This window comes from Sphaerodactylus townsendi, linkage group LG16, assembly GCF_021028975.2.
Source record: "Sphaerodactylus townsendi isolate TG3544 linkage group LG16, MPM_Stown_v2.3, whole genome shotgun sequence".
NCBI classification, from domain to species: domain Eukaryota; kingdom Metazoa; phylum Chordata; class Lepidosauria; order Squamata; family Sphaerodactylidae; genus Sphaerodactylus; species Sphaerodactylus townsendi.
In genome coordinates this window covers 32414536-32425985 of record NC_059440.1, presented here as the reverse complement: position 1 = coordinate 32425985, position 11450 = coordinate 32414536, and the positions used below count along the sequence as shown (strand labels likewise).

The window sequence follows — 11450 nt, the reverse complement described above, 5'->3', positions numbered from 1 at the left end:
ATGCTGGACTCGAATTGCAACAAAGTTGTAAAAGTACCTATGCTCCCTTAAATGCTAACTTCGAGTACTCCATACTGGGGAGAAAGTCCAATTGCTTTGACCAGGAGGATGTGTATCTTGCACCTTGTCTCTTGCAGCAAAAACAAGATGCCTTGTGGCACATCTGAAAAGCCTGCAGTGCATTCTAAGGGGTCTAAGTCTGCTTCAAAACACACACACACGAGTTGAGAGGAGGCTTGCTTTCAGTGGAAAGCAATAGTTAAGTGGAAGTTGAACTGAAAGCGTTTTGTTCATGTCAATCATACCCAAAGCCTTTTAATGTGATTGATATGAGTTGATTTTCTCCAAATCCAGATTTGCCAACCTCCAGGAGAGACCTGGAATTCTCCTGGAATCACAACTGAGCACCAGACAACAGATATCAGTTTCCCTGGAGGAAATGGAAGCTTTGGAGGGTGGACTTTGTAGTATCACAGCTCTGCTGAGCTCCTTCCCCTCTCCAACCCCACCCTCCCTCCCCAGACTGCGCCCCAAATCTTCAGGAAACCCCCTACCCGGAGTTGCCAACCCCAACACACACAGCCTGCTGCAAAGGACCAGAGAAGTGGCAATCCATTCATCGATCGGCGATCGGCTGCTTCTGCCTGGCCAGGCGCCTTCCCTCCATCTCCGCGGGAGGAAGTCCTTCCGAATCCCTTCGCTCCGTGGATGGATTAGCCGGGTCTGGAAACATGGCCTCTTCAGAGCAGGCAGAACAACCTGGGCAGGTAAGCGGGGGCTGAAGCCGGGGGCGGGAGGGGGGAGAAGGACCCTGCAGGGGGGAGGAGGAGAAAAGGGGGGCTAACTTGAACCTCTCGCCCCCCCATTTCCAAGGGTGGGGAACGCCCAGTGAGTCTTCAATGGGGAGGAGGTGGAGGGGTGTCCTTGCAAGGGGGGAGTCCGAGCGCCCCCTCGTTTTTGACCTCCTGCCCCCCTCCCCATTTTAAAAGAGGGGGTATGGATATTGGCGCGTAGTGGAAGAGTAGGGGTCTATAATGGGGTAAAGGAAGGGAGGTGTGTGGGGAGGACCATTTATTTATTCTGGTCAAGGGGTGAGACTCCCAACAGCTCTTCAGAGAGGATCTTGCACTGGCTAGGCTTTGTGTGCCAGTTATAAACCATCTCAAGTGGCAGATCCTGAGAGAAGACCTTGGTGCCATGGTTTCAGCTGGGTAGCCATGCCCACCTGCGGGGAAGAACCACTTTTGAGTCCAGGAGCACCTGAGAGGCCCAGAAGGTTTTTGGGCTTCAGGAGTCAATGCTCCCTTCAACAGATATGGAAATCTTGTTGGACTTTTAAGGTGCTACTGGACTCAAAACATCAAGAAGGAGTGGAGGAGGAGTTTGGCCTTATACACACACCGCTTTTCTCAACCTTAAGGAGTCTGAAAGCAGCTTCCTTCCCTTTCCCTCCCCACAACAGACACCTTGCTAAGTAGGTGAGGCTGAGAGAGTCCTGGTGGGAACTGTGACTAGCCCAAGGTCACCCAGCAGGCTTCTTGTGAAGGAGCAGAAAAACAAACCAGTTTCACCGGATTAGAGACCGCCCCTCATGTGGAGGAGTGGGGAATTGAACCTGATTCTCCTGCTCTTAACCACTAAACCACGCTGGCTAGCTTTATCTGATTGTGATCCTGAGAACTGCTTCCTTTCAGAGGAGAAAAGACTGGAATAGACCCTGGAATCAAAATCTTCAGCTGAAAATATCCCCTTCCCTGAATGCACACTTTTCATTCCCCGGACAAGGGGTGTGAATGAGGTTCACTTGTTTCCTCTTTTCAGCCACGGAGAAGGGGTACTCACTCAAATCTGTTCTTTGCTCCATTCCTGCACAAGAGAATTCCATGTTTTAACATTGTTGTCTACGCAATTAATATTGGAGAACTACATTATCTGTGCTTGGTAGTTGGAGCAGAGCCTCCATATACAAGTGCAGTAGATCCCTGAGTGCTGTATTATGGAGAACCTTCGTGCCTTCAAGGCATCTGGCCAACCTCTGCTGTAAATGGGATGCTGGGCTATATAAACCCTTACTCTGATCATATGAGGCTTTTCATGTGTCTTTGATGCTATTATTTCTGTGTCCCCTGAATAGATGAGTTCATGGAGGTTAGATCTATTGCTGAGTGTCAAATAGGATGTGCAAATGCAAACTCCCTTTTCAGGGGCACTGTGTGCAAAGTGCTGTCAAGTCACAGTTGACTTATGGTGACCCTGTAGGGTTATCAAGGCAAGAGAAGTTCATAGGTGGTTTGTTATTGCCTGCATCTGTGTCATGACCCTGGTATTCCTTGGAAGTCCCCCACTCAAATACTTGCCAGGGCTGACTGCTTAGCTCACAGGTGTCAAACTCGTGGCCCTCCAGATGTTATGGACTACATTTCCCATCATCTGCCAGCATGATGCTTAGCTCACAGGTGTCAAACTCGCGGCCCTCCAGATGTTATGGACTACAGTTCCCATCATCTCCTGCCAGCATCATGCTGGCAGGGGTTGATGGGAACTGTAGTCCATAACAGCCACCTTTGGAGAACATAGTTAGTCTATAACTCTTCTGAGTTTGTCTGAGATCTGCTCCCAGGTCAGGGCATGGGGCAGTGTCCTTGGAAATACAAGTTACCTTCATGACAAGTATGAGTAGTTATCTCCTTGGCTGTTGTGGGCTTTCTGGGCTGCGTGTCCATGGTCTGGTAGATCTTGTTCCTAACGTTTCGCTTGCATCTGTGGCTGGCATCTTCAGAGGTGTATCACAGAGACTGTGATGCACCTCTGAAGATGCTGGCCACAGATGCAGGCGAAATGTTAGGAACAAGATCTACCAGACCACGGACATGCAGCCCAGAAAGCCCACAACAACTAGTTGAGTCCAGCTGTGAAAGCCCTCAACAATACAGTTATCTCCTTCCCCTACCATTCTCTGTGTTTTTTGCAGTATTTTCTTCCCCTGGTCTCTTTTATACTCTTTCTGTACACCGCCCAAGTGACCAGAGGCAGTTTGGAAAGTAATCATATGTTGAGAAATCTCACATGGTGTGCATGTTGTCATGGAGTGGATTACTTCCAACTGCAGGTGGGAGGTTGCAAATTAGAATCCACACCCCCCCTCCTGAAAATGTACTGTATATGGAAGCTACCTTGGCTTCTATTAGGGAGGAGGTGATAGAGAGAATGTAATAAAAGCTTTCCTTGGCAGAGAGAATGTTTGCTGAAAAACAGGGACAGGGATTTTATATTGGAAGGGAATGTCTGATGAGGGAGTACTTGAACAAGCAATGCCACCCGCAGTGTGGAATAGTACAGTCCAAGGAATATGTGGAGAAAAGGTTGCTCTAGATAAGGTGAACAAATAGCATCCAGGCAGGTGTGGCAACAAAATTGTATTTGGTAACATATAAATCATGCAACTTAAATTAATGTGCATAAATACATTTATTATGCTGCAACTTGATTTCTCAGTGTTACTGTTCTCCTGTTTGTGACCATGAGATCTAGAAGCTTAGCTTGTTTTTTTTAATTGACAGTTGAACTTGCCAGGAAACTGAGAAGGTCGGCAGACTTTGTGCTATCAAGGGATGGTCCCTGCTCTTGATGCAGTCTTTTTTTAAAAGACTCCTTTCCTCAAAGTCTTGGTTTCCTCTGTAGATGTCTATCCAGTGGTGGGATTCAGCAGGTTCGCACCACTTCTGCAGAACCGGCTGTTAAAATGGTGCTTGCAAACAACCAGTTGTTAAATTATTTGAATCCCACCACCGGAACCGGTTGTTAAAATTATTTGAATCCCACCACTGTCTATCCCTCTCCTTGAGTTGTTCATCTTAACTTAACCTGACCTGATTGATGTGGCTCAATATCATACATAATAGCCAAATGATGTTCTAATTGGGTGAATCATTCAGGCTGCGTCCTGGGGGATCTGGAAGCTTTTTATATCTGTACGTTTATGTTAAATTCAATAAAGCTTTAGGAAAAAAGAGGAAATGCTGGTTTCTGAAAGAGAAGGAAGAGAAGTGAATGGAGACACCAGGGCTGTGCTTGATCATGATAGATTAGAAAAAAAAATTCTTCATAGGGAAGAAACCACATTAGGGAGGAAACAATAATAAAGTGGATATTGGGAACTGCGTGCCGTGGTTTAAAATTGTAATGAACTTCACGTGTAGTTTGCTTTGCTTTCCTCAGTATGACTTTGTCAAGTGTATGCAAGGGTGAGCATTGTGTGATTAAAGGTTACATCACAACATTCCAGTCTTGGACCATCTACAGTGGCTCCCAGTTTGTTTCAGGGTACCATTCAAGGTGGTGGTTTTGACCTTCAAAGCCCTATATGGTTTGGGGCCAACATACCTGAAGACCTGCCCTTGTGAACTTGCCCAGCCATTACAGTAATCGTGGGACGCTCTGCCCCAGGTGTCCCTCCAGTCTGAGATTAGGTGGGTGATAATCTAGGAGAGGGCCTTCCCAGTCATGGCTACAAAGCTCTGGAACTCTCTCCCTAGGGCAAGTCATCTGTCCCCTTCTGTAGTTATCTGCTACCAGCGGGTGAAGTTTTTAAAGATTTCGTTTGGTGTTCCCTCAGTGATCCAGCCTTCCTGACCAGTGCTTTAATTGCTGTTTTTATGTCTTTGTGGGGATTTTGGCTCTCTTTTTAATTGCTTTAATGGTGTGTTATGGGAGGGTTATGGCTTTAATAGTTTTAATGGTTTTGGGAGGGTTTGGCTTTAATAGTTTTAAAACGTGAGGGGTTGGCTTTTAATAATTTTAAAAATGTGATTTTGTCATGACTGTTTTAATTTGTTAGAAACATAAATAGGCAAGAATTGTATGACACAACTTGAGCCTACAGCTCCAAAGGCTGATGATATCAGGCTATGAGCATCTTACATAAAAACTGAAAATATCACTTTTTATCACAGTAGTTATATTAGCCAAAACAACACAGGCTAAATTATTCACTTAACATAAGCAGCACAAGCCAGCCTGTTGGCTGGATTCAAGATGGAACCTTGATATTCTTCAAGGCTTGTGTTCGTACAAGTGAATCTTTTTTAAGCAGACACAAATTCATCTGCTATAGACCAAAGTATTTCTTCCAGGACCCAGGGCTAAAGCACATCTGTTATACAAAGGTCTATTTTAATTTGTTAGCCATCTTGATGGCCTTTGTGAAGGCAGAAAGGTTGGATATACACGTGCTAAATAAATAGCAAACAATCCCCTTTCCATGTAGGACAGATGTATTATGCTCAGGTGAATCCTTCTTCTCTTCCAGTGTGCTTTTAGAGACGCTTCAGAGAGCCTGCTCCTGGTGAAGAGGTCTATAAATCTCACTGGCTTGCTAGTACCTGTGATGTCTCTAGCCCTTCCTTCCCCCAGGTTTAAAATATCAGACAGTTCTTGGAGAACAGGAGGTTTGAAAATCACTGTCTCATCCTAAAAATTCAGAATATCCCATTAAAACGTACTGTCAGGGAGGCAGCAACTGTGTGAACCACCCATAAATCAGGGTTCATAGAAGAGACTTGGAGGTGATTCACATGACTGCTTGGCATTCGGAGGCTTCTGGGAAACAACTGAAATAGCCACACATGCAGTTTCTTAAGACAAGGTGACTGGCCAGTGTCGGGAAGGATGAGTCCAGGAACATTGGGCAGGCGGGGAGGGCAGAAACAGGACAAGTTGGCAGCATGTTTGATAGTCTTTCTGATTAAAGTCTGCCATTTGTAGCCCTTCACTGTATGGTCACTTGGAAGCAGTTGCTCCTTCATCACAGGTGAGCAGGAAGTGGGTGTTTACAGACCATAACATAGGCTCATTCTGCACATGCAGAATAATGCACTTTCAAACTGCTTTCAGTGCTCTTTGAAGCTGTGCGGAATGGCAAATCCACTTGCAAACAGTTGTGAAAGTGGTTTGAAAACACATTATTTTGCGTGTGCAGAAGGGGCCATAGAGAGGCAGAGGGCAGGAAGGGAGCCACTCATACTCTGATTGTGGCTGTCGCCTGTGTAAAAATGCAGCCCTGTCCTGACGCTTTTACCAGGGATGCAAAAACACTCACTTACTCACCCCCTCAAGGAAAACCCCCAAAACAAAACACTCAGTCTCCTCTGTGACTAGACCCAGCCTCTCAAAAACCGATATTAGTTTTGGACATTTCTTTTTTCACCCTCTCCAACTTGTATTCAACATCCAGTGCCCTAATATCTGATTTTTGCTCTTAGGAATTTTCAACCATGTAAACACTGTTTCTTCCCCTTTGTCGCTGCTACCGGCGTTTTTGTGTTTTTATGTGAAATCCCTTTAACCACAAGATGGGAGAGGAAACCAGATAAAATCTAATTTGCCCGGTCAATTTGAAGCCGAGAGACCAGGTCCAGGGTCTGTTTATTGGCAGTCTGTTCTCAATTGGATTCTCTGCATTCATCAAACTGCTTTGCTGTTTTTCATGGAAACTGGAATGAGGGAGTCAGGGAGGGAACATCCAAGCCACATTATCTCTACTGATGAGATTGTTTTCTATTCCTTTTTATTTGTATCTGTGGTTGTTTGAAAAAGAGTACATATGAACACAATAGAATGAAAATATTTTCCCCAACCTGTAGGGAACAGTTGACTTAAAACACCCGTGAGCAAAAGAGAAGAGGGTCTCAGTTGTAAAGCTTTTACTTTGTTTGTAAAGTTCCAGGTACTCTGTCCTTTCCAGGTCCAAATATCAGGTGGCAAAAGCGGGAAAGACCAAGGGGGTGGTGGTGGTGGGGAGCAGTTTTCCACCCTGCCTCTTCTAGATTTTGGAGCCTCACTGGGGGCGCTTCTCATCCCCCCTTCCAGACACATGCATTTAATTTAGAGCCTGCTCTGATGAAACCACCTATTTTCCAGCCAGCTTCATCTGCCTCTTTAGAAGGCTTTCACGCCGCTGGGATTAAATAACAATGTTTTAAATTTTCCGAGCCACTTCTTTTGGGACACAAATGATCCCTAATTAGTGATCTTAATTATATACCAGAACTAAAGGTTTTTCTCTCTTTTTTTTAAGTCAGCATGCGGCATCAGCCTGGGTGAATTGATAAAAGAAATTAAATGATAAACCCGCTGGTAGCAGCTCTCCAAGTACCACCAGGGAAAAAAAAACCCAGCTAGGTCCATCAGAACAGGCCCAGAGGTCCAGTCAAGCATCCATCTAGCCCAGTATCCTGTGGTCCAAAGCAGCTCAGCTCAGAAGGCCATGGAGATCAAGACTAGTCCTCCTAGGTTTTGATATTTCAAGCTTTACTGTTTCTTAACATGCTCATCCTATCTAATAGAGAGCCAGATTGGCGTAGTAGTTAAGAGCAGGTGCACTCTAACCTGGAGAACCAGGTTTGATTCCCCACTCTGCCACTTGAGCTGTGCAGGCTTATCTGGTGAACTAGATTAGCTTGTGCACTCCAACACATGCCAGCTGGGTGACCTTGGGCTAGCCACAGTTCTTTGGAGCTCTCTCAGCCCTACCTACCTCACAGGATGTTTGTTGTTGGGGGAGTGGGGGAGGGAAAGGAGATTGTAAGCCCCTTTGAGTCTCCTTACAGGAGAGAAAAGGGGGATATAAATCCAACTCTTTTTCTTCTAATAGCCCTTTCCATGGATTTGTCTAGTCCCCCTTTAAAGCCATCAATGCAAATGGCCATGGCTACATCGTGTGGCAGTGAGTTCCATAAAGGAAGTTTTGTGTGGAGTCCTTCTATTGCCCAGTGTCCTTGGATTCCTCCAAGTTTAGTACTGGGGGCAACGGAGAACACTGTCTCTGCTTTCTCCAGGCTGTGCATAATTTTAGAAACCTCAATCGTCTCCCCTCCATGTTGCCTTTTTTAAGCTGAACCCCCCCTTCTCCAGACTCTTCAGTAGATGCTCTGACCTGCGTGACCATTTTGACTGCCCTTTTCGACACCTTTTCCAGCTCCATAGCATCCTGTTTTTGTAATGGTGTGACCAGAAATATGCACAATAGTACAAATATGGCCATGCCACCAAGGCACTGCAACATCAGCCGTTCTGTTTTCAAACTCTTTCCTAATAATTGTCAGCATGGAGCTGTCCTTTCTCACTGTTTCTCCACACTGGGCTGACTGAGCTGTCTACTGCTAGCCCAGTGATGGCGAACCTTTTTGAAACCGAGTGCCCAAATTGCAACCCCAAACCCATTTATTTATTGCAAAGTGCCAACACGGCAATTTAACCTGAATACTGAGGTTTTAGTTTAGAAAAAACGGTTGGCTCCAAGGCGTGCGTTACTCGGGAGTAAGTTTGGGGGTAGTTGGTGGCTTTGCTTTGAAGCAACCGTACATCTCTTCCAACGGGTGAATCAAAACCCTAGGAGGGTTTACTCAGAAGCAAGCCCCATTGCCAGCAACCGAGCTTGCTCCCAGGTAAAGGATTGCGCTTTAGTTCTTCCCATGAAAATCAGTGGGGCTTAACAGTACTTAACAGAACCTACTCTGCTTCCCCAAAACTAGATCTTAGGTTTAATGCTAATAATCGAGCCCAGCGGCCCAGGCCAGCCTAGAAGTTTGGGGGGGGGGGGGGTTTGCACGTGCCCACAAAGAGGGCTCTGAGTGCCACCTCTGGCACCCGTGCCATAGGTTCGCCACCACTGTGCTAGCCCCTCCTGGCCTAGTTCACTGGTGTACAGGTATCTTGAGCGTTGCTTATTCTGATCCATGTTCCCTTGACTTGCCTCAAATTATTTTTATCTTTGCACTGCTGAAGTTTGGCACGGATTGGCACAATGGCGTGCCTGTCCTATATGTCATTGGCTGGGTTTCTTCAGACTGGGAATAGCAATGCCATGGTGGAACATTTCTCCATACCTGGTTGGCCAAGCTGGTTGGCCATTTCTCCATACCTGGTTGGTGGGTACCTAAAATTGCTTCTAAGCAAGCACCAAGTTTTCAGGGAACAAACATCAGTAAGAAGCCAACTCAGTGAATTTTGCAGCAAGACCTTATAGGGCCGTGGTGGCGAACGTATGGCACTCTAGTTGTTCACGGACTGCAATTCCCATCAGCCCCTGCCAGCATGACCAATTGGCCATGCTGGAGGGGCTGATGGGAATTGTAGTCCATGAACATCTGGAGCGCCATAGGTTCGCCACCACGGTTATAGGGCATCATCAGAGAAGCGGGACACTGAATCAGGGATGCTGTCCAGATCGGTTCTTGCTGTTCTTGGTATGGCCTGGGAAAACAAGTGTGCCGGAGCTTCCTCAAAACCAGTCCAACCCAGAGTCAAGCACGATTAAGCCTGTTGGTTTTTAATGGCCTTCAGCCCTCTTGTTTTACTGTGGGGGGCTTTCTCCTGTCCTCGGCAGAGACGAATCGGGAGCTTAAGGTGCTTTTGCGTTGGGTTCAGGTCTGCTCAGAAAGCTGTTTTTGCACTAACTTAATATGCATTGATTTATAGGCTGTCATCATTTATTAGTACAGCCTCTTAGCATGGGCATAAATTACCCCATGTGTCAAAACGTGTTTTTACTGGTATTGCTTGTTTTAGCAAAATTTACAGCAGGTGGTTGCAGGGACAACTTTTCAAGGTTGATTGTGCATTCGGTTCTCGCCTCTGCTTCCTTTTGTCCCGGTTTGGGCTTGGCGTGCTTGTCCAGAATTGTGTTCTGTTGCAAGGAAGTTCACCCTGGCAGTGTGCAGGATTTGGTCCTTCTTATCCGAATGAGAGCAGCTCGTCTCAATGCTGCAGGGAAGCTGTTCTCCAAGGTCTCAGGTTGGGATGACTCATATCATCCCCTACCTGGTCCTTTTAACTGGAGATGTGGAAGCTTAAACCTGGTACCCTCTGCATGCCAAGCAGAAGTTCTTCTATTGGGCCACAACCAACACTCCCTCTAAGTATTCCCTGGAGCTGCGCAGCAGTCTGAAAACACTGTGCGGAACTGAGTTGCCCAGAAGAGCGCCCCCTGTTGGGCAGCTCCTTATCTACGCTGCACCAATATGGTGGCTGTTTGCCCACGACGCACACGGCTTACACAAAACGTTGGCCCCAGATCCTCCCTGCAGCTGCATGAACCTGCTGAGTGGCTGAGACCCCTCTCATGAAGCCCTCTTCCATGTGCCACAACCCTCTGGAGTGAATTGGGCAGTCACAAACATCAGGGCCCTTTCTCTTACGCCACCGGTAGAATTCCCTCTGTCTGGCACTCCCCCCCCCCCCACTCCATTTGCTTTCCAGCTGGAGGAAAGATTTGGGTGTTGACACCTAGTATTTCCCTGTTATCCGTCACAATCTGTCTTAATCTTAGTTTTTGCTGGTGCGTTGGGTTTTTTTTAAATGCTTCTCTGTGCTTTTTTGTGATGTTTATGCTGCGTTGTGTTGTTGTAAGTTGTGTTCATTGTGTGTCTCCCCCCCCCTCTTTTTTAACCTGAAAACATTCCCAGGTGCATTTTTTTGGTTGGCTATTGCATATAATTTAATATCCTCAAATAGCCCTAGGTCTGAGGAGAGGAGGATGACCACATGAGTGGGGGAGGAAAGAGGGTGTGAGGTGTTTCTCGGTGCATTCACATTTGGGGCGACATGGTCCCAGATTCCCTATCTCTAAGCTTAGTCTGTTTCAAGGGAGCCATTGGGTGGCACTCTAACCTCACTCTTTCTCTTTACAGACTGGCTCTTCCCCCGGAATTGAGAACGGGGTGTCCCGCGATGCTCTGGTAAGTCCTTCAGGCCGGTTCCAAAATGTAACTTTCTTCTCAAACTGTTTTACTTAATCTGAGTGTTCCTGTTGGCAACCATTCTCTGATTTGCTTTAGTTAGTTCTTTCCTGGGCATTAAGGCAGAAAGGGTTATAACGGGCTGTGCAAATACCCTGTGGGTAACCTCTGAACTTTGACCTTGGGCTATTCCGCCTCTTTACCTTCCCAGAAGAGAGACATGGGTCATCCAAGGGCTCCCAGGATGCGTTTGAAGATTCACCTGTCCACAGCAGACCTTGTTGGGTAAAGGCTACTGGAACAGGATTTTGTCCTACCTAATCTAGATTTGCTGTTTTTCTCAATGTAAAGCAAAACCAGGGGTTCGTCGCTCCTAATGGAGAATCAGGTGGCGTAAATAGGACTACCCTCACCCCAATATCCTTAAATATGTGCAGACTACATTTTTCCTGCTTTTGCGACTGGCATAAATTACCCTGTTTATTTCTAGGTGGTGATGATTTCGTTATTTGGGAGAAAGGAACTGAGGGGGGCTTAGTAGAAGAAGAAGAAGAAGACTTTATTTACAGTCAGTGACCAAATATGGGGGGCTAAGTAGGGGTGGAGTTGATTGGCAGAACCTGTTTCCTGCTTCCTGTGTCATTAATGGGCTGCAGCTTCTATAACCCCGCCCCGCCCCTGTACCTTGGTCACTTGAGAAGAAGACTGTTTACA

The 11450-nt window shown here is 46.4% G+C and overlaps 1 protein-coding gene across 1 annotated transcript in view; it reads left to right on the top strand.

Moving 5' to 3' along the window:
* The first annotated feature begins 656 nt into the window (after nucleotides 1-656).
* Nucleotides 657-11450, top strand: part of PEX14 (peroxisomal biogenesis factor 14) — a 117566-nt gene continuing 106772 nt past the window's right edge. Inside the window, exons 1-2 of the mRNA XM_048519381.1 lie at nucleotides 657-767; nucleotides 10689-10736. Coding sequence (XP_048375338.1) covers nucleotides 732-767; nucleotides 10689-10736 — 84 coding nt within the window. The 5' untranslated portion in view covers nucleotides 657-731. The remainder of the gene's footprint in view (nucleotides 768-10688; nucleotides 10737-11450) is intronic.